Source organism: Eptatretus burgeri, chromosome 12 (genome assembly GCF_056783735.1).
Source record: "Eptatretus burgeri isolate ZD-2024b chromosome 12, Ebu_testis_v1, whole genome shotgun sequence".
Lineage (NCBI taxonomy): Eukaryota > Metazoa > Chordata > Myxini > Myxiniformes > Myxinidae > Eptatretus > Eptatretus burgeri.
This window is the reverse complement of record NC_140972.1, coordinates 34,583,753-34,607,936: the sequence shown is the minus strand read 5'-3', so window position 1 is coordinate 34,607,936 and position 24,184 is coordinate 34,583,753. Positions and strand designations below refer to the sequence as shown.

At 44.8% G+C, this 24,184-nt stretch overlaps 1 protein-coding gene across 3 annotated transcripts in view; it reads left to right on the top strand.

Annotated features, from left to right (window-relative positions):
* Positions 1-4,307: 4,307 nt before the first annotated feature.
* The window catches only part of UBE2Q1 (ubiquitin conjugating enzyme E2 Q1), a 60,243-nt gene continuing 40,366 nt past the window's right edge, over positions 4,308-24,184 (top strand). For all 3 annotated transcript variants that reach the window (XR_015050317.1, XM_085850101.1, XM_085850100.1), the window contains exons 1-4: positions 4,308-4,567; positions 10,611-10,715; positions 12,596-12,700; positions 19,147-19,176. Coding sequence is in view for 2 of the 3 variants with exons in the window: in XM_085850101.1 (XP_085706227.1) it covers positions 4,412-4,567; positions 10,611-10,715; positions 12,596-12,700; positions 19,147-19,176 (396 nt within the window). In the remaining variant the exon portion in view is untranslated. The remainder of the gene's footprint in view (positions 4,568-10,610; positions 10,716-12,595; positions 12,701-19,146; positions 19,177-24,184) is intronic.

Sequence of the window (24,184 nt, the reverse complement as noted above, 5' to 3'; positions counted from 1 at the left end):
TTTTTTTCGTAAAAAAAGGTTAAAAAAAACAAAATATTTAAACAGCTTGGGACATGCACCTTGATCCCATGGCCAAAGCACACAGTCCAACAAGATCGTCCCATTGGCATACACATCCCCCTCCGCCCAAAGGCTGAAGCACATGGTCAATCAAATACACACACACACACACACACACACACACACACACACACACACACACACACACACACACACACACACACACACACACACACACACACACACACACACACACACACACACACACACACACACACACACACACACACACATCCAAACCCTGAAGGGCCAGAATGCATGGTCATACAATTGGACCCCTCCATAGGAGTGAGTCCCCATGACCTCACGGGGATGCCGTCCTGAACTCAGGTTTATTTGCCCTCATTGTTGTGTTTGCATAGTCACATGATACACCGGCGGACCACAGGTCATGTGACCTGTCTCGCCGGGGGGGGGGGGGGATTTAAATTCTGCCTTGTTGGCTGCATTACACGAGTCGTGCTAACTCTTGTCTCGTGTATTCATGTGGTCTTTCCATCGGGATACAACATTTTGGTGACGAGGATGGTGGGATTAAGTTTCCCACACCTACCAGCCTTTCTGTCAACGCTAGGAGAACCGCCGGTCCCGTGGAAGCGATGGTGCAGCGGCTTTCAGACTTACCTTCTTGCAAGTGGTCTCGACGATGAGAGAGTGACTACCGCTTGGAGAAGAGCCATTCTCATCCATTGCTTGGGACAAGAGGGCCAATGGATATTTGCAACGCTGGATCGTACCGATAACTATGATGCTGCTGTTTTCACGTTGGAGACATATTTTGGACCGAAACAAAACGTCATGATGAAAAGGTACAGAAGATTCTGTCAACGTAGGCAGAGACCAGGGGAGACGACTCGTGAGTACATCGCGACATTACATGAACTCGTAGCTTCGTGGAACTTTGGAGCTCTCACGAACGAATTCATTCGAGATCAGTTAATAGAGAAAGCATCAATTCCCAGAGTATGTGAACATCTTTGAATGGAATGTAAGTGTATCTGGAGAACATCATCCAGATACACTTACACGAGAGAGAGAGCTTGGACTTTAGCCACTCAGACCAAGCAAGCTATCAATGAGTGTAAATCCATACAGACACCTGGAAACACAGGTGCTCAGGCAAGTCCATAGTACGCTGTGGCAAATGTCCAGACAGTCAAAAATTAAGGACAGTGGACTTTGTAGGGGGAGATTTAAATCGCACCAACAAGCTCAGACCCAGTGCAATAGTCCAATTTGTGGGAACTGTGGATATACTGTTGCAGAGCAGGGTATCGGCTGTGAGCACAGCCGCTAGGTGAGGCAGTAGGGTCGACTCTACCGAAACCCGGAATATAGATCGTACCTTTCAGAAAACTCCCAGGGTATGGGTCCCTTACCGGACCGTGAATCGTCAATAATTCCACCATGTGGTACAGGGTTATTTGCCAATCTTCAAAATACCTAGAGATCCACATGGCGAGTTACCGAGTATTCACACCCTCGACGGCCCTCGTACGAGTCGAGCCGTTAGTGTGCCCGACCCGTGCGCAACCCCAGCGGATGGTTGCTGAAGTCCCGTCGGTCCAAATGTACATTTACAGCGGCAACAGCCTTTGTAATTCACCAACACGTGCCATGCTAAGCCAATGGAAGAAACACAGCAACTAACTGATCCATTTAACAAAAAAGGTATTTATTTATAATGGGGGCAGGGGAGTATGCAAGAAGGCAGAGTTAACCGAATACTGAAGGAAAATCAATTTATGTAGAAGCACTTATGCAGTTTTACTTAATAGACTGGCGCCACTAACACATACACACGTACACCCAAAAGGACATGGACCTGTCCACCTCGTGTGGTTTGGCTGACACGAGCGAACCAGGCCAGCAAGAGGCGATGATCGAACCAGGTATCAGCGTGCCGCGATGAGACTCCAGAACTCCGCTCAGCGCTCGTCCCAACAACCAGACCTCTCCTCAGTTCACCGACAGAGAGACGGCGCGCAACCGACTTGCAGTTCTTGTGGAGAAAGGATCTCTCCTCGTCCGATCGTGCCGTAACCTTATTCACCCTTCTCCCGGGGGGGGGGGGGGAGGGGACGCCTCCGCCTCTCCCTCACTGGACGGTTTTGGCATGCAGAATCGCTCGTCGCCCTGTCGTTGGCCAAAACGAGTGGCAAGTCCGTCGATTGGCCTGGGGGCGTGGTGACGTCACGCGGACCGCCTTTCTCACCGTCATGGGGTCTGATTGGCTGAGCGGTGGCCACCTCACTCGTAGCACACTGATTGGTCAAGGGCCGCCGCAAGGCTCCTCATCGAACTCTGCCCACCATGGCATCAGCCAGAGCGAGGTGAAGGTGAGGGTGATGCTGGCGTTGTTGTAGTTGATGTTGGTGGTGTAAAAATGAAAGAAAACCCTGACTATCAAAATAACTTCGCAGCGCATGTACATTCAATTACCCATTAAACAAGGAAAAGGGGAGCTATCTCTCCACATTTACTTATCAAAATAACTGAGCTATGGGACCTGTATGTTGAGTGTACTCATGGCTTCCAGATTCGTAATAATACATCACACACAACAGGGAGTGCAAAGTGTAACCGTCCATTTTACAGGCATTTATTTAGTAATGTTTATGAATAAATCTTACATCTATCTTTAAACTGACAATGTGGCACAGGAATGATGGGGTGAATGGTCTCACCTGTGTCTAATTTCCTTGTGTTTATAAACAGCTGCGTATGATGGGTGGAAAGAAATTTTGCTTTGAAATTTAAAAAAACACGTTCATACGGCAAACGGCTCAGAAATAGGGTGTTATCAAATGTATTTTGCTTTGAAACTCACAAAGACAAACATATAACCTTTGTATGAAGCACACTCGATAACCAAATATTTTAGAAACAGTCACAAGGACAAAGGAAAACCTGATAAAACCTCCATAAGATACGGGATGAAACTATGCCACCACTGTGCCTATAACAGGCATGGCATGCCCACACACCCACAGAGAGTCAGTACAGATCCAAATCTACCCCCAATGTACCACATCCATGTGTGCTGTACACGTACCTCCACCTTGTTGTAACTGTCGACTGTACATCCTGATGGGGACACAAACTACACCACTTATCAACTGTAAGGCGCTCGGCAAGTGGATTGAGCACTCAAGCAAGCACTGCAACAGAACACCTGGCTTGGCAAGCGATTACCAATTGCCGTCGATAAACCCATGCACCTGGAAATGCCCAAGTAATGTCCGAATTGGACAAATGAACACTTTTTTTAAGCATCAGAACTGCTGCTAAGTTCAAAACTGGAGCTTAAATTTTGTAATTGGGCTCAGTCTAAGAGATTCTCGAGGTTATGGCATGTGTGGAAATAAAGCCATGAACGTCTAAAAACGTTCATAAGCATTGCAATGTACCCGGCGATTCAAAGATATGATGAACAGAGATTGGATAATATGAGTGAGGAAAGTGGAAAAAAAAACAAAAAACTCTTGATCGTTAAGATATTGTTGTGGCTTGTTCAAAGTCAGGGCAAGGTTGAGCAGGCCAAAAAACATGGCGGCTTCAGACCTGAGAGGTAAACTCGGATACGCCTTAAGACCCCATAAAGGGTGAGGTGGCTGAGGATGCACCTGATAAAGGATATAATTAAATAAGCCTGTTAATTATCTTCAAAAGGGGTTTTTGTAATTAACCCAAACACCCAACATTCAGTCAGACACTTCCTTGGAGTTCCATGAGTGTGTATGTAAAGTTTCAGGCTGATCAGTTTCATGGTTTTGGAGTTATGGAGAACACACGGACGGACACGCGCGCGCGTGTTTGCTCAAGGTAAACGGTTCATCCTGGCGGAGGAATACGTTCCACCGAGTGCCGTTCGAGTTTTGTCGGCACTTCGGAGCTGCTGGATGCAGTGCCCCCTTTCGGTGAGAGAGCAGCAATTTGTTATTCAATCAGGATGTCGGCAAAAGCTCGCCTTATGTTCGCGGACGTCGTGGAATCTTTAACATCCACAACATGTACATAAATAAATTAATGTATACAAAAATATGAATGAATAAATCATGAATTAATAAATCAATAGAGCGGATTGTTTTTTTTTAATAATTTAATTTTTTTTTTTTTTTACAGTGATCGAAGTGAATTAACTAATAAACATCGAGAGATTATTATCGATACAGTTTGGGAATCGCCGAGTTTGGGATGAGAACATGACGGGTGAGGTTTGAATACGGGAGCAGTGGATGGTGCGACGTATGGCGCGGTGGATTGTGGGAAACGGCGCCATGTTGGACAAAAGACTGAGATAGAGGCCTGGGCTGGGACCCCGCAGTTGCAGTCGGAAATGATTTAGAAAATGTCCCTTGCTTCGCTAAAGCAAGAGCTCAAGCTTCTTGAATCGATCTTCGATAAGAACCACGAGCGGTTTCGGATTGATAGCTGCTGTGTGGATGAACTCGCTTGTCGCTTCGTGAGCGCTGACTGTGCCCTCCTCATCCGTTGCACCATCGCTGTACGTGGGACGGGTCGTCGGTCCCGAGGACTCCCAAACCGATTACCCACTTACGATGAGAATTTCTTTGCGGACTTTACACAATCGGATTGGGAGTGTGTTCGTATTCTGTGACTCGCGGCTCTAAAATGTATCTGTGTGTCTGTCACAGCTTGTCCGACACTCTTGTGGTTAAACATTTGGTTTCAACTTTTACTTCCTTAGAACTATGTTGTTGTTGTTGTTGCCTTCAGCAACGTTCCGCTCTCATCCTGACAATGTCACTTTCATCCCCAGTTCCTGATAAATACCAAACACTCATCCACCACCGACTCTTCTCCTCCTCCCTGTCCACCCGCACCCACCGCTCCCCCCCCCCGTGCACGTCCTCCCCCACTCCCCTTGACCACGTCCTCCCCCGTCTCCTCGTCCGCGTCCACCCCCGTCTCCTCGTCCACGTCCTCCCCTGCCCCTCGTCCTCCCCCGTCTCCTCGTCCGCGTCCTCCCCCGTCTTCTCGTCCACGTCCTCCCCGTCTCCTCGTCCTCGTCCTCGTCCTCGTCCACGTCCTCCCCTGCCCCTCGTCCGCGTCCTCCCCTGTCTCCTCGTCCGCGTCCTCCCCCGTCTCCTCGTCCGCGTCCTCCCCCGTCTCCTCGTCCGCGTCCTCCCCCGTCTCCTCGTCCGCGTCCTCCCCCGTCTCCTCGTCCGCGTCCTCCCCCGTCTCCTCGTCCACGTCCTCCCCGTCTCCTCGTCCTCGTCCTCGTCCACGTCCTCCCCTGCCCCTCGTCCGCGTCCTCCCCCGTCTCCTCGTCCGCGTCCTCCCCCGTCTCCTCGTCCGCGTCCTCCCCCGTCTCCTCGTCCGCGTCCTCCCCCGTCTCCTCGTCCGCGTCCTCCCCCGTCTCCTCGTCCGCGTCCTCCCCCGTCTCCTCGTCCGCGTCCTCCCCCGTCTCCTCGTCCGCGTCCTCCCCCGTCTCCTCGTCCGCGTCCTCCCCCGTCTCCTCGTCCGCGTCCTCCCCGTCTCCTCGTCCGCGTCCTCCCCGTCTCCTCGTCCGCGTCCTCCCCCGTCTCCTCGTCCGCGTCCTCCCCCGTCTCCTCGTCCGCGTCCTCCCCCGTCTCCTCGTCCGCGTCCTCCCCGGCCTCCTCGTCCGCGTCCACCCCGGCCTCCTCGTCCGCGTCCTCCCCCGTCTCCTCGTCCGCGTCCTCCCCCGTCTCCTCGTCCGCGTCCTCCCCCGTCTCCTCGTCCGTGTCCTCCCCCGTCTCCTCGTCCACGTCCTCCCCGTCTCCTCGTCCACGTCCTCCCCCGTCTCCTCGTCCACGTCCTCCCCCGTCTCCTCGTCCACGTCCTCCCCTGCCCCTCGTCCACGTCCTCCCCTGCCCCTCGTCCACGTCCTCCCCTGCCCCTCGTCCACGTCCTCCCCACCCCCCTCGTCCGCGCCCTCCCCCACCCCCTCGTCCGCGCCCACCCCCGCCCTCCTCGTCCGCGTCCACCTCCGCCTTCGTCGTCCGCGTCCACCCCCGCCCTCCTCGTCCGCGTCCACCTCCGCCTTCGTCGTCCGCATCCACCCACGCCCTCCTCGTCCACGTCCTCCCCCGTCTCCTCATCCATGTCCTCCCCTGCCCCTCGTCCACGCCCTCCTTGTCCGTGTCCTCCCCCGTCTCCTCATCCACGTCCTCCCCTGCCCCTCGTCCACATCCTCCCCCGTCTCCTCATCCATGTCCTCCCCTGCCCCTAGTCCACGCCCTCCTTGTCTGTGTCCTCCCCCGTCTCCTCGTCCACGTCCTCCCCTGCCCTTCGTCCACGTCCTCCCCCGTCTCCTCGTCCACGCCCACCCCCGCCCTCCTCGTCCGCGCCCACCCCCGCCCTCCTCGTCCGCGTCCACCTCCGCCTTCGGCGTCCGCGTCCACCCACGCCCTCCTCGTCCACGTCCTCCCCCGTCTCCTCATCCATGTCCTCCCCTGCCCCTCGTCCACGCCCTCCTTGTCCGTGTCCTCCCCCGTCTCCTCATCCACGTCCTCCCCTGCCCCTCGTCCACATCCTCCCCCGTCTCCTCATCCATGTCCTCCCCTGCCCCTAGTCCACGCCCTCCTTGTCTGTGTCCTTCCACGTCTCCTCGGCCAGGGCCTCCCCTGCCCCTCGTCCACCTCCTCCCCCGTCTCCTCGTCCACGCCCTCCCCACCCCCTCGTCCGCGTCCACCCCCGCCCTCCTCGTCCGCGTCCCCCGCCCCCTTCCACGTCCACCCCCACCCTCCTCGTCCGCGTCCTCCCCCTTCTCCTCATCCGCGTCCACTCCCGCCTTCCTCGTCCACCCCCACCCTCCTCCCCCGCGTCCTCCCCCGTCTCCTCATCCACGTCCTCCCCTGCCCCTCATCCGCGTCCACCCACACCCTTCTCGTCCGCGTCCTCCCTCGTCCCCGTCGTCCTCCGCCCCTCGTCCACGTCCTCCCCCACTCCCCTCATCCACATCCTCCTCCGCCCCCTCGTCCACGCCCTCCCCCACCCCCTCGTCCACGCCCTCCCCCACCCCTCGTCCGCATCCTCCCCCACCCCCTCGTCCACGCCCTCCCCCACCCCCTCGTCCACGTCCTCCCCCACCCTCGTCCGCGTCCTCCCCCACCCCCTCGTCCACGTCTTCCCCTGCCCTCCTCGTTTGTGTCTTCCCCCACACACCCCTCGTCCACGTCTTCCCCCGCCCCCTCGTCCCTGTACTCCCCCCCACCACCCCGTCCCCCTCCCCCCTCGTTCCTGTTTTCCCTGTCCCCCTTGTCCCCGCCAGCCAACTGTCCCGCTCCTCCCCACCAGTCCCCTAACCCCCGGCTCCACACCCTCCGTGACCGACTTCCTTCCCTCTATTATTATCCCCCATCCCCCGATAGTGTTATTATTCATTTGCTGAATTGCCCATCTTCGACAGGTTCCCTTAAATACCATATTTTATTCCAGCTTGTTTTACCATGTTCTGTGATAATTGCTGATTCGTTTGAAATTAAATTATCTCTCACACACACACACACACACACACACACACACACACACACACACACACACACACACACACACACACACACACACACACACACACACACACACACACACACACACACACACACACACACACACACACACACACACACACACACACACACACACACACACACACACACACACACACACACACACACACACACACCACCTTTACTATTGAAATATCGCTGCGGTTTCCCCCAAAAATCATGTATTCATTTTAATCTATGAAAAATGCTATCCCTGAAATTTTGGTTCCGTGCACACATCCGCCACAAAGGCCACATCTCCATTATGGTATGATTATTAGTTATTAGCCTGTGCAGGTGAAGCGAAATGCCGAGTTAAGCAAGTGGTTCACTTCTGTCTCGCTGTCCGTCTACAAACATCAGTTTATGATCGAGGAACGACTTTATTTCATTTAAATGTAATTTGTTGAACATGAATCATCGGAAAACGAACCTGTATTTTATCAGTACGTTTGCTCTGAATTTCTTCCGATCGCACATGCGCATTGAGTGGAGAGATAATGATTAATTTTCGTCTGTCTGTCTGTCTGTCTGGTTGTCCAAATTTTAAATCATGCCAAACAGGAAACTTGCTTCTTTTTAGGACGTCATAAAGCACACAAACAGGCACGAAGAACTTGTGCAACATGTTCACCAAGGTGGTGTAAAAGATACCTTCAATGGCGGTAAACTTCTGGAATTAGCTTTATTAGTACGATGAAATCTTTATTTTATCATCACCTAAGGACAGGGTATTGCTTTTGGGTCTGTTGGGTAGTCGATCTAGTCGAAAAAAAAAAAAAAAATTGAATTTTTTTTTTTTGAGATTTGTTCTAACCTTATTATCAGTATTTAAAATAGCTATTTCAGTTAATACAATGGCGATTACGATGAAACTTGTTTGGTAGGTTCATACCATGATCTAGTTGTGTGCAAATGAGAACCGTTGCTATGGACACCACTGTTGCCGAGCAACGGGACTTTGAAAGTTTTGAAAAATCATAAAAAATTAATTTTTTCGAAAATCAAAAATCGGGCCACGAGCAACTGTGGGCAGTACATTCAGCCATATTGTCAAATATTTCCAACCGGATCCTATGAAAACTGTTGGAAAAGATAGACTTTGAATGAACCCTGGTCGAAAACAATAAAAAAACGAAGTTCGTTATATCTCAGAGACTATGAGTCAGATATACATGAAACTGGTATGGTAGGTTCATGGTATGTCCTAGTTTTGTGTGAGAAAGAACCGTTGCTATGGCCCCCTCCGTTGCCTAGCAATGGCCCCCTCCGTTGCCTAGCAATGGCCCCCTCCGTTGCCTAGCAATGGCCGACTACCCATGTCCGCCTACCCGCTTGTTTGTTTGTTTGTTTGTCCGCACAGAACATTGGTGTTTTTCTCCGCAACTGCTTGTCACATTGAAATGAAATTTTCACCATTGGTGTGACAACTCATGTTGAATGTTGTAATGATAATTATGACATCATAGGTCACCTGGTGTGGCAGCCATATTGGAAAAACCAAAAAACTTTGGACCTCAATCTCTATAACTGCGCCAAGGAAAATATTCAAACTTGGCACATGGCAAGTACTCATGAGGAATGAGTGCAATTTTTTTTTTTATGACGTCATAGGTGTCTTAGTTATGATGACCTTGCATATGTAGAACGCTACATTCGATCAGTATGAAAAATTTTGATGGTCATATAAGGATGAAACGGTCCACAAAATAAAATTGATGATGTCATCGGTCATGTGATTCGGCAGTCATATTGTAAAAAAAAAAGCAACCAAAAAAAACAACCTTAAAATATTCTCAGAAATTGCGGAACAGATCGAGGCGAAACTTTTCATGTATGACCACCTATCCTTGAGGAACAAAAGTTTTGCACATTTGAGGTCATAGGTCACATGGTTTGGCAGCCATATTGGATTTAAGAAAAATATTAAATAATGTTTTCACTGGAACTGCTTTATCAATCGATGCGAAACTTCACAATTACGATCTAGTCGTGATGCAGAATGCATGTTGAAATTTCAACTTGATTGGACACATGGTCCGGCAGCCAGAATTTTTTTAATTTTTTGATCTGGGTTCTTTTTGTTTTTTTGATATATGTTAAATTTTTTTTGAATAAGTCTCACTTGGCTGTGCTTGGATGGGTTTGATGGTCGAGGAGAAGCAGTTGAAATGTGAATCTTATCCTGGTTCCTCCTGATGACTTAATCTTTTATTTTTCCTTGTATGGGTTTCTTCTGATTACTCCAATGCAGAACTATACGGAGTATACGTACTTGGTCTCCCATATGATTTGAATTGAATTATTTAAATCCCATTCTAAATTCAATTGAATAATAATGAAAAGCGTCATGGGTCAGAGTCAGGTGTCCGATCAAAGCAGGATGTCTTGGTACATGGTCATCACTGCCAGCAGTTATAAAGTGGCAGTTATAATTATGTCTTATTAATTACATAACACACCGGTACACAAACAACACACAAAATTATGCAAAAGCCACACAAAACAAGTCCTGGTGAGGGTCTGCACTCTCTGATTGCTCTTTTTCTTGTTTCAATTGAATGATATACTTGAACACTATAGAACACAAATCACTTTCTTGCAACTTCCATAAACCTCCAGTTTTACACTACTTGGACATATTAAATAAGGTTGTGTTTTAGACATTGCTTGAATGGTGGTAAGCTTCAACAGTTTTTTTTTTTAATGCGATCTTTAAAATCATTCTATTTCAGTTGAATTATATAGTTAAACACTGTGTGGGGTAAGGTGTTCTATGAATTCTCTAGTTTGTTGTATGTTTGTGCTTGATGTTTGATATGATGTATTTTTCAATACAGCACTCAATGTATCAAGCACAAAGTTTTTCTCCATTTGTTCAGGCTTTGTTTTGATGAACATCAGTATAATTGAATTGTATTTGTAGTGTATGTTCAGGATGCCACGTTTTGGGTATTTTGTTTTCTGACCTGCCTTCCCAGCATGTTCATTTGAATGTTTCTTTCACTCTTGCAGGAAGAATATCCTGTTTCCCCTCCAATATGGTTTGCCGAGTCTGAAGACCCTCATTTGGCCGCTGTGTTGGAAAAGCTTGGTGGTATTTGCTCTGGAAAAACTGTGGCGAGTTGTTTTTATTTACTCATATCATTCTTTTTATTATTTTTTTGATTCGTCACAATTCAAGGTAGCATGGAGGAGCAATAGGAGATGAGGAAGTTCGTAGAAGGGCAATGTTGATCATGTAATATTGATGAATACGGCACTTTCAAAATTACTTGATCTGCCCTAGATTTCTCGGTGTGCATGTAAAGACCCTCCGAGTAACGAAGTCAATCGGGGCATCCTGGACATATTTCATGTCTGCCATATATAAAGATTCTCGAATGAAATTACTAAACAAAACTTTTTAAAAGCCGAAAATATTTGCAAAACGTACATGCGAGAAAGGGGGGTGCCTCTGAAAAACAGTTGAAAACAAAACAGTTGGAGAACTTCCTGATCAATTCGTCCTAAAAGTTAATTTCTTGCATATTTCGTATTGCAAAAACTCCCAACCATGTTTGTCGGTGAAAGGCCGAAGGTTTGTAGATCAGCGTTCTACCCAAACATTCGTGCTTAACACCGATGGGAGGTTCATATGTGGGGCATGTCGATGCAACGAGTTAATCATGTTTTGGGAGTGGGGGGGGGGTGGTGGGAGTGGGAGTGGGTAGAGTCCCCATATCCCATATGAAAAGTGACATAGTGTGTCCCCGCTCACTGGAAATTTCTGGTCACATGTGTTATGAGCACCATTTTAGCTCATTCTTTTTAAAATGACAGGACGCTGTGCCATTGGATGCACCACTCAATCAGAGAAGGGTTTCAATATATGTATATATGTGTGTGTGTGTGTGTGTGTGTGTGTGTGTGTGTGTGTGTGTGTGTGTGTGTGTGTGTGTGTGTGTGTGTGTGTGTGTGTGTGTGTGTGTGTGTGTGTGTGTGTGTGTGTGTGTGTGTGTGTGTGTGTATATATGTATATGTATATATATATATATGTATATATATATATATATATATATATATATATATATATATATATATATATATATATATATATATATATATATATATATATTCTCTGCAAATGCCAAGACGAAAAAAAAAAATTGGGAAAATAAAGTTCATCGTCTGAGATGGAAAACTATTTTGGGGTCATTTCTGTGAAAGGCCGAAGGTTCGAACTCATTTACATGCCGCCAGGTAAGTTGTTGTCCCGTGTATGTACATTTATGTGTGGTGCTGTAATCCTATTATATAACTCGCAAACAGACACAAATCGTCATCAAAACATTTATTATCCTGACTATAATCATGGACCGGTGTTTGTGTGTTTGTTTGTCCTGCTGCTCCTCCCACAGTTCTGTGCCAATTACATCCGGACTTACAAGATTGGATCAGCATGACCCCATTTAGTGTACAGGGGTGTTTTTATATTTGCCGGTGGCCTTGGAGGGGGAGGGGGGGGCGGTGGGTGGTTGAGGAGTAACGGATGGGGGTGCGAATTCTCTATGTAAATGTGTATTGTGTAGCGCCGCCTCCAGGTCGGGGAGGGTATTACAAGTCTCCACCATTTACAGCACAGTATTCCTGTCTCCACGTTTTCCAGTGCAGTTACTGTTAGGTGTTTTGAATTCTAAGCAGTAGTTATGTTTTTGCCTCATGCACGTAACCCGGATTAAAAAAAAAAATTTGTGGGAAAAAAAAAACAGCATTTTAAGCAGCTGTCAGTTGCCTATACACCACCCAAATGAACTTATGCATCAGAAGTACTTGTATGCTCGGAGCAAGATCGCCCGTCGGGTGGATACTCTGCGAGTATAGATAATTTATGACGTATCAAAAACATCATGGCAAAGTTGCTTGTAAGTAAACACTTCGCTTGAGTGTCTAACACAAGTTTGTTCTTTGTGAAATTGAATATTCACAAGTATATTGGTAGGTCTGTCTCCATTCCACAGCTTTTGCAGCAGCTGAAGCGATTGTTAACTGACCTGTGCAAGCTCTACGGCCTTCCGCAACACCCTGACATCGAGATGCTTGATCAGCCTTTGCCGAGTGAGCAGGTGAAGTGGCTGCTTTGTGGAACACTGCTTCAGATGCTCTTCAACATAGATGGTATTTTTCTCCCACTGTTGGGGCATTCCATGTCAAGTGTACACACCTTCCTGACACTAATACCTCATTTTCTCCCCATATGTTGGTCATTTATTCACTTTGGTGAAAAAACTCAAAATACCAACTTTTAGACCTGTGGGCCCATCGGGGCCCATTTTAGGGGCCCCCCAAATTTGGGTGCCCCCGGCTGCCCCACAATCTTCCAGAGGCCATATCACAGGTTGTAGTGGTCCGATTTGGCTGATCTTGGTATCAAAATGCTCGTAAAAGCGAGATCTTTCGAATCGCATAAAGTAAAATCATTCGAAACAGTAATTCAAAAAGTTATAGTTTGGGGTGCGCTTTGACCTTGGGCCCCCGCTCCCCAGCCAAACCGATGGTCCTGATTTTTTTTCGTGTGAGAATACCCTTTCATATACTCCCAACACCTCATCATAAATGAAAATGGGATCTCAATGGGTTCACGTGTGATGATGGTTTTATTGTTCGGGGACTCGAGTGCTGGACACACAATACGCCACAATACATCGCACAATATTTAAACACAAGATTTCCAATACACCATATCAGTATATTGTCCATAAATTTTTCACATGCAGGAACTGGAAGCGATACTTGTATGAGTGAGAGTTTTTCCGAGCATATTATAGTCAAGATTTTTTGCCAACCAATGTTTTATTTGACAGCTGTGCTTCTTTTTTACTGATTGTGTAGGTTCTACCTGTAGCAGTTTTTGGTTCTACGGAAAGAAGTATATCAGAAATGTCTAAAATGCAGTGATCTTCAATGTCAGGAAAAAAGAAACTATTTGCGGGACCGTTTGGATGAAGAAAATTCACTTTCACTTCATGAGTGTCCTGAAAGGCTTCCATGATGCAGGCAAGCCACCATTTTCCATCATAGTGCACTGTGACATAACCTGAGAGTTTCCCGTTAAAAGTTGGTGTAGATTTTTGAAATAGCTGACTCTATACGGTGTTCCTCGCTAAGGCTGAATTCGCGTACTTGAAGAGCAGTTTCAGAAATAAGGATGAAAGCATGAAGTTTTTGAGTTCCAGCTATGGTTTTGGCCATTTTTAACCTTTCTTCCAGATTTCGTTCTTCCTCCTCATACGCCTCTTGGATCCCGTAACCGAACTTCATTTCATTCAAACCATTTTCAGCAAAGGCGAAAAGATCTTTTGGAGAAATAATTTGACTGTCGCAAGGTCTACACAGGCTCTCACGTGTTGCTTCTCTTTTGACTGTACCTCCCACGCCATCTGAAGGGCCCTTGCCATAACTTGTGGCAAAAAAATGCCATTCTGCGTCAATACCATACTCTGATTTGTGACGATATAGGTTTATGAAGGCTTTGCAATTCTTATATTGGCCAGTGCAACCGTCTGAGAAATAGTAAAGTTTCTTTACATTTCCAAAGCTAGATTTCAAGTGTTCAATGAGCATTCTTTGGAAGAGGTGGACTGAGACAACATCGTGAGTATTGCATTCTGATATAATCTTGAACGAATTGTGATTTAATTTGCCATCGTCCGATTTGAAATAGTAAACCCAAGGGTGAATTGTCGCTTGAGAGCAGTTCCAATGGAATCCTTGGGCCGCATCCTGTACGACAAACGAATAGTTCTCTGAGAAGTCTCCAATAATGACAAATTTTCCTTCACCGATTTCGTCTTTCTTATTTTCCAGAAACTGAGATTGGGCCTTGGCAATGAGGTTGTACACACCCTCCTGATTTCTCACTATTTTCACCACGCATTCACAGAATTGATTTATGAATTCTTCCAAAGGCAGGACCATGGAGCTCAGTTCAGATCTGTCGGTGGGTGGCCACCGTTTAAACTGAATTTCATCAATATCCTCTAGTTCATAAGCACTCAGTAGCTCGGTTTTGAAGTCTTCAATTGATGGGCAACTTTCACAAGTTCTGAAATAACATGCCGGTTGTGCTGGGTTGCAAACTATGCGTGCTATAACATGATGATAGTTAGGAAGTTCGGCTATCTGTGGCATTTTGGAACCAATCATCATGAATTTCACATTTTGATGTGTCCTACATACACATACACTGTGTGTACCGCCTGAACCGGCCAGGACACACTCTGAGGGACGGAGCATGGCGAACTTCGCGAATCCAACTTTCAAGCCAGGGTTCTTCTCTTTGAATATCTGAAACAGTTCCTTGAGATTGTTTAGTACCAGGCGCTTTTGAATTTTGTCTTTTCCATGTTCATTCCTGACCACCACACAGTCCTTTTTTCCTGACATTATTCGGCTGACTTCATCACTTCGGTAAAATTCGGTTACGGCAGATTTCACTTCGTCAGGCAATATTTTACCCTGTTTGGGATTTGGAGACTATAGCATACCATTTTCTTTCCCTAAAATTTTGCCTTGCACAGCCATTCTTTGGGAGCAACTGAATTCACTCATCATCCCTCTGATGCTCATATTCCTAGCAAATATTGTCAGTGTACGTATTTGCTCTGAACGGTTCGAAACAACGTATTTTTCTTTCATGCTTTTGATCACCTCTGGCATGCAGTTTTCATCACATTTTGACGCTGTATTTTGTGTTTTCTCTGCAGTGCTTGGTCCAGAAACTAGTTCTAATTTCTTTCGCACAGAATCTTCCACTTTACTTCGCTTTTCAGGAACGTACCCTGGGTTCCTTTCCGCCTTTCGTTTGTCGAATGGGCTTTCGCTTATCGACAACGACTGGTTTAATAGGTCAACTTCTGCTTCTCGCTCAAATACCTCCTCATCCTCATCTGTCGAAATAGATTCTGCAATGCCTTCGATAGTACCTTCTGATGATAATTTCGAACTGGTTGAAGATGATTCTTCAATACGCTCTGGTGACAACTGAGTTTTTTTCTGCACGAAGTACAAAGTCTGTCATCTTTTTTCACCTTTGAAGAAAATTTCATCAACATATCATTTGACACATTGTGAAGATCTTTTCGTTGTTTCGTTTTATGGCAGCTGAATGGATCGCAACAGTATTTTCGGAACTCCTTTCGATCTTCAGTCACCATGCTTACTGCAAAATATGCAAAAACTGAGATGAGCCCATTTATAACTTAATTCGATGATGGTTATACAAAAAATGTACACTTAAAAATCAATAGACACAATAGGCAGAATAATTTTTCACAAATGATGCAATATATATATATATTTATATATATATATATATATATATATATATATATATATATATATATATATATATATATATATATATATATATATATACTGAAACGCAAAAGAAACTTATAGTGGGGCAACTTAGCTAAATATAGCATAACAATTGTGCATTTTGTGAGGAAAGCACCAAATTTGGCACACTCGTAGCCTAACATATTATGAATAGATTTGGATATTGGGCCATCTCAAATTCAGCCGCTGATGGCTGTGGCAGCCATTTTTTATTGCCATCAAAAATTGAGATTGCCCAATATCCAAATCTGTTCATAATATGATGGGCTACTAGGATGCCAAATTTGGTGCTTTCCTCACAAAATGCACAATTGTTATGCTAAGTTGCCCCACTATTACCACTTGTTTGAAATGTAATAAAATTGTAACAGTTCAAAATAAAACAAACCAACAATTGCTAATTGAAACATTGGCATTTTATTGATGACATGTCAAGTTTTTGACCAAGATACATTATCTCATAAGTTTGTTCTACAGTACAGAACAGCACAGGGTGCAATGTCAGTCCCCTTTCAATAGCGTGTGTGGCCACCATTGTTTTGGATACAGGCAGTGCATCGTCGGCGCATACTGCCTACCAGTCTTTGGATGGATTGCTACTGGATTCTGTCCCACTCAGTCCTCAATGTCTGAAGCCATCTGACTTAGGACCATCTGCCTGTCCTGCCTTGCAGTGGTGACTCTTGGCCTCCCTGATCGAGGTCTGTCATCTGCAGAGTTGTGGAGGGTGTCTCTGTCCACCAGGGCCGATATCGTCTGGTGCGAACAGCCAAGGCGACGTGCCACCTCATGGTAGCTCAATCCGCCTTGCAGTATGCCCAAGGCACACTGGCGTTGATCCCTTGACAATCGTGGCATGTTGATTGAAATGCCCATTTTGCACTGGCCTTTTTAAAGCCAATATCAAGACATCACGTGCAGCTCAGTAAAATCATCCCGTGCAGCTCAGTAAAATCATCCCGTACCCCTTGGCTAATCACTGACAGTCAAAATGGCTGTTCAAAAGCTGTGCTATGAAGTGACCATTGAAGGTTCAAGTGACCATCCGTGACCGTTTTGTCTGACAGTGAGGAAACTATTGTCCACTAATAAGTTCACACATTTTCTACAAGCAGTGTTTTTGTTGATATTTGAAGGTTTAAAAGGTGGTAAGTTTCTTTTGCGTTTCAGTATGTATATGTGTATATATATATATATATATATATATATATATATATATATATATATATATATATATATATATATATATATATATATATATATATATATATATATATATATATATATACACACACACACACACACACACACACACACACACACACACACACACACACACACACACACACACACACACACACACACACACACTAGTCCAGAGATGATGATTGTCAATTTCAGACATAAAGTCGCCTGACAACAGGTGACGTCATTGGAACGATGACTGCAAACGTCGCCCAATGTCGAATCAAGAATTTGTGATATGTGGACCCGAACAATGAAACCATCATCACACTTGAACCCATTGATATCCCATTTTACTTTATGCTGAGGTGTTGGAGTACAATCATCCCCCGTTTATCGCGGGGGTTACGTTCCAAACCCCCCCCCCCCCTGCGAGAAGTGAAAATCCGTGATGAATGGACGCCTCCCCCAAAAATGCCTATTTTTTTTCTAAACACGGTGTATAAACACGATTGGGTTTGATTTATATCGAGTGCATAATAAATGCTGGGTGGTATATAAACATGATTGGGTTTTATTTATATTGAGTGATTATTATACGCTGGGTGGTGTGCAAACACGATTGGGTTTGATTTATATTGAGTGATTATTATACGCTGGGTGGTGTGCAAACACGATTGGGTTTGATTTATATCGAGTGAATATTAAACGCAGGGCGGTGTGTAAACACGATTGGGTTTTATTTATATCGAGTGATTATTAAACGCTGGGTGGTGTATAAACACGATTGGGTTTGATTTATATTGAGTGGATATTAAACGCTGGGTGGTGTATAAACACGATTGGGTTTGATTTATATCGAGTGAATATTAAACGCTGGGTGGTGTATAAACACGATTGGGTTTTATTTATATCGAGTGAATATTAAACGCTGGGCGGTGTATAAACACGATTAGGTTTTATTTATATCGAGTGTATATAAACCTTCCTCTGGCGCTTCGGTTCCTTGCCAGAAGCTTTAGAAGGTGCAAGGCGTTTGGGTGGCATTGTGGGGCTTGGAGAAAAAAACGTAGAAAATATTCGAAGTTCACAAGCGAAACTTTGTCTCGTGCGTTGTGTGACTGGTCGAGCGCCACGCATTATAATTTATTGCTTAAATAATTTATATTTTATATATTATTACCGCGATATACCGGGGGAATCCGCATAAAATATTAGTTAGGTTCCAAGGGAAAAACCGCGATGAAGCGGGGGCGCGATAGGTGAACCGCGATATAGCGGGGGATTACTGTTTATGAAGGGGTATTCTCACACGAAAAAATCGGGATCATCGGTTTGGCTGGGGGGCGGGGGCCCAAGGTCAAAGGGCGCCCCAAACTATAACTTTTTGAATTACGGAGTGATTTTACTTTACGCGATTTGAAAGATCTCGCTTTTACGAGCATTTTGAGACCAAGATCATCCAAATCGGACCACTACAACCTGTGATATGGTCACTGGAAGATTCTGGGTCAACCGGGGGCGCCCAAATTTGGGGAGGGGGGCTAAAATGGGCCCCAATGAGCCCCCAGGTCTGAAAATTGACACATAATGTTTTACCGTGGATACAAACACTTGCACAAAAAAAGAGTGACATCTGAGATGATGTGTCAAAATTTCGCTGAAAAAAGTGTACACTTGACATGGAATGCTCCTTTTACAAAAGCAAGCTCCCCTTCCATCCCCGCCCCTTCTTCGCCCCCCCCCCCCTTTGTTTCCATCCCACCCCTATCGAGCACTCATGCATTCCACAAGCTTTATTTGAATGAAATAATTTTGTGTTGCCTTAATATATTAAACTCCCTAGGTATGTAGAAAGGTTATTCCTGATAATTTAAAAAATTTTAATCAATTTCTGAATGGAACATTAATGGTGTATTTTCTTGCTGAATTATTTATCGAAGTATTATTCATTTGGTCCTTCCTTGCATTTCTTGCTTTCCTTTAGATATGCTGCAGTTTTGATCTGAACAAAAAGGTATGGTTTTCCTTTTCCATCTTGACAATACCTGTTATGCATACTTCCTTAAATGTGGAGTTTGCCATTGCAAATGTTAATACAGTAGTACCTCTACTTACGAATTTAATTCGTTCTGGGAGTAGTTTCGTAACCTGAAACCTTCGTAAGTAGAGACGCCTTTTGAATGTAAATGCGCTAATCCGTTCCAAGCCCCGCAAAATTCGGACATTTTTTTTTAATAAATCATAAAAATGCATCAGAACATGAAACAAATACATGTTAAAATTAGATTACCGCACAATAAACATAAAACGAGAGGCACATAATGTAAAAAACAAAGAATAAAGGAAATAATAAAAATATTCATTTACCTTTTAACTGTCATTCTCGTTACTTTTTGGCCTCTTTGTTTACTGGTCCTTATCAGCAGTGTTTTTTGCCTCGCGTTTCGTGAAGAATTGATCCAATGACGTCTGCTTTTGCCGGCTTTTAGCAATCCGTCGGAAATGCGCGAGGCAGACATCGTCATAGTGCGCGATAGCCCGACTTGTGAACACTTTTTCCGGGTGATTCTTTTCAACAAATTCCGAGACTTCATGGAATTTTCCTAAAATGTCTTTGATTTGGGCTGATGGAATAATGGCTGCCTCCTCCTCCTCCTCCTCCTCCTCCTCCTCGTCCTCTTTGAACTCATCCTGCACCGCGGTGTGTTGCATCACCTCCGCTTCGTGGTCGGCGCTACATGCCTCGCCATGGCGAAGAACAGAGTGAAGTCCAGTCCTTTTAAACTTCTCGAACCACTCACGCGATGCCTTAAACTCCTGGTGTAGTCCTTGCGCCGAATTTCCCTCGCCTGTATCCTCCTTCACGAGGTCAGTGAAGATGGCGGTTGCCTTTGCGCAAATTATGGCCTCTGTCACTGTGTCACCAGCGATCTCTTTCTCCTTTAACCACACGAGTAACAACCTCTCCATCTCATCGTTCACTGCCGACCTCCTCTTGGAAATGACAGAGAGGCCTTTGGAAGGAGCCGTAGCTTTTAGGGCTTCCTTTTGTTTTATTATCGTGACAATCGTAGATATATTACGGCCATATTCTTTTGCGAGATCAATCAAACGCATCCCCTTTTCATACCTTTCTATTATCTCTTGCTTTGTTTGTATGGCCAGAAAAACTCTCTTCTTCTTCTTTTCTCCTTGTCCACTTTTCTTCATTGCTTTCTTGGGGTCCATTGTGAATAAAAGTTACTGTAATCCACACGCGTACTGTACTGTAACACTGTCCGAGCACTTCGTAGCGGGACCATAGACTGTATACAGTATAACTATATTTACAGAGCGGGACGGGGACACGAAGAGCATGCTGGGATACACGCATACGCAAAGGGTTGCCAGGCAGATTTTAGGCGATAGCCAATGGCAGAGCAGCTACAAGTTTGTTTACGTTCGGGAAACTCTGGGAGCAGCGAAAAGCAGCGCGTACTGTACTGTATTTTTGACTTCATATCCTGAAACGCCTTCGTAACTAGAGGCAATATTTTCCCGTTCAGGCGCTTCGTAACCTGAAACATTCGTATGTAGAGACATTCGTAAGTAGAGGTACCACTGTATTATGAATTGGTCATTATCCCTACATGGCAAGTGTTATTTATTTATTTATTTATTTTTGTAAACATAGTCGAAGCTCATGGAAGAGCGAATACAGTGAACGGACCAGAACTTGATGGACAAAAACAGGCCACAAAACATGCATGCATGGGATGGACAAAATGGATACAGAAGGAAACTCTTTTATTGGTCTACTCAGTTTTGTTTTAGTTCTTAGGTTTGCTATGTGTGTGGTGTATGCTTTGGGCCATCACTGATGAGGTGTAGAAAAAAATTAATAAATGGGGAGTTACCAGTATTCTGTCCTGGCTATTTGAAAATTGAGCCAATTCTTTCCTGTAGCATGACATGGATGTAGCACTACATACTTGTCGGATAAGTTGAAGCTATGCATTGAACAGTGGAGCCAAATTATGATAATCTTCACCTTGTATTTTGATTTTTGAAATTATTTTTTTTCAAATTCTTTTGTACGTTGATTGTTTGGGAATAAGATAAACTGGGCAATGGACTGTCTCTACTGCTTCTCCCATCCGGATCCAAATGTTGAATCAATCCTTCCTTGTCACACAACCAACATGTCCACCAAGTTTCATCCGAATCCGTCCACCACTTTTTGAGATGTTCTGCTCACAGACAAACAGACAGGGGTGAAAACATAACCTCTGTCCACCTATGGTGGCAGATGTGTTGGACAGAGGAGAAGATGCCTTCTCAGAGGTTAGACAAAGGTGCTATTCAATTATCTGAGGTAATGCTGAAAACTTATCTGAGAAACTAATTTTATTGCCTTATTTCAAGATTTCTTGGAATGCTGGCATGTCCCCCCACAGAGACAGAGACAGAGACACAGGGTTTTACATTTGTGCTTGCATGCATGCCGTAACTTTTTTATCATTTGAGATTTTGTCATCAAAATTTCAACAAAGATTTATTATGAGAAAATGAAGAAGACAAATTAATAATTCAGTCAAAAGTCACCGTCATAAAATCGGCAATTTTCATCCGATTGACTTGCATTAAAAATTAAGAATTTGCATATTGGGTCACTGAATTGATTCACCAATCAAAAGCTAGATTCCAATGTTTTTTTTTTTTTTTTTTAGATCAAGAGGTCAAAGGTCAAGGTCATAAAATTGTCAATTTCCAAATCTGCTTGACTTGAAATTTGAGCAGGGTTTGCATATTTGGTCACTGAAGCCGATTGCTTTTGAGGGCAAAAGGTCAAGATCGCCTAAATCGTGAATTTGTTTTGTATTTTTACCTCTGCCACCGGAGGTGGGTGGAAGTTATTTTCACCCATGTTTGTCTCTGTCTGTCTGTTTGTTTGTCTGAACAGGATATCTCAAAAAGTTGCGGATGGATTCAGACAAAATTTGGTGCACAGGTTGGCTGTGTGACAAGGAAGAATTGATTCAATTTTGGTGAAGATCTGGATCTGAGAATTTTAGTAATTCATCACCATTGAGTGATGGGGCTTAAAATGATATACTGTAAAACACTATCTCAAAAGGCTATAGACCAATTCGGCCGAACCTTGGTGGACAGGTTGGTTGTATGACGAGGACGAAGTTATTCGATTTTTGTGAAGATCCGAATCTGAGAGTTTTTAATAAAATTTTAAGTGATTTTTCTCTGTTGAGAGGGCCAAAAACTATATATTGCATGATATCTCAAAAAGTTGACGACTGATTCGGATGAAACTTGGTGGATGAGTTTGGTAGTTGTTGAGAACAAGCTGAATAGATTTTTTTGGAGGGGGGGGGGGTTGTATACCTTGTCGAGGCTCGTATGAGAGCTGGGGGGGAGGGGGCGGCATGAGACGAGAGGGGAGGGAGTAGGAAGGACAAAACAGTAGGGAACAGCTACATGAGAAGAACTATGGAAGGGAGAGAGATGGGGTGGGGAACATGGGGTATGCACGATGGACATTACAGGGACTTTCAAGAAGGAAAGCAGGGAATTTGAAGGAGGTGGGTTGTGGTGGATTAATAGGGGTAGAAAAGATTGAGGATTTGGATGGGGGGAGATAAGAGGTGGTAGTGAACAGCCATTTTGAAGGCCTGGAGGGAAGAAAATTCTTGGAGGTCCAGATCCAGATACGACCTATGGTGGTATTCAAAACATACATAAACTGTTCAGCTTGGTGGAGGTATGTGCTCTTCCGTGTGCCGTTCACGTTTTAAGCTGTTTTCCTAATGTTTAGCAAATGCAAGCAGAAGAAGGAGGAGAAGTCTGAATACAAAGCAGATATGGACATGCTTTGTATTTTCAAATGCTTTCTAGTTGTATTTGTAAAGAATTAGAGATTTGTAAGACATGTAGATTATAAAATAGAAGGAAGTGGATATAATGTTAAGATGTTTTCTCTTCTGGATTTACACATTTTAAAGCTTTCTCCTATATCGACTTATATGGATAAATCTTTAACTTTAAAAAGTTCAAGAGAGATAAAACTTTAAGAAGTTCGAAGGTTAAAAAAAAGTTCGAAACGTTCAAAAGAAAGACAGTAAATATTTCCTCCATTCTGTTTTTGCTTGTCTTTATCATCATCATTGGAATCGTGAGAAATTATTTTATTATTAAAAAATCTGAAAATACTCTGTTAAAGGATTGTAATTTCCAATGATATTAGAGGATCTTCCCAGAAACTCATTTTATTGCTTCATTTCAAGATTTCTTAGATTGTTATATTTTTTTAAAGAATTAGATATATGTAAGGCATGTGTGCCACAGACAGGTTAATGTGTGACAGGTTTTTCCTGTCGTTCAAGATGCCTGCAGCAATAAGTTTTAGGGCGTCCGCTGAAGCCTATGTATATTTTTAATACTAAGTAAACATATTGTTGTGGGCCGGGGGTCGGTGGCGAGAACGACCGCAAGGTGGGGAAGTTTACGCCGTCTCCCACCGGTCTCCCCGGAATTATAGGCCATCGCTCCGGATAACTCCGAAGCCGGCGGGTCGATTAATCGACCATGAAACGCCAATATCTCAACCGCGTGGCGTAGGGTTAATTGTCCAGATCCAATATACCGAAGTAACCACGCAGTCTTGGCTACCAGGGATTCACGCCCTCAGAACGTCTGGCTGAACCGGATCACTCTACCAGCTTCGGTAGAGTATCAACTTCCACCTACCAACTCCTGCTCGGATGCAGTCGAGCGGGCCTGCCCAGGACGTTCCGGCTACGATGTACCGATTACCGGGGATGAAACCCCATCTACACTCGTATACGAACCATGCTGGACCAATACAAGAAGGGACAGAAACGGACTGGGAACATTTCTAATAAATGTATTAACAGTAAATAAAAGACAAGAGAAGCGAGACTTGAAGCGAATATTCAATGTAAGTATTTACAATGGGCAAAAACACTTATGCAGTTCTACTTACAAGACGGGCCCATCACACTCAGACA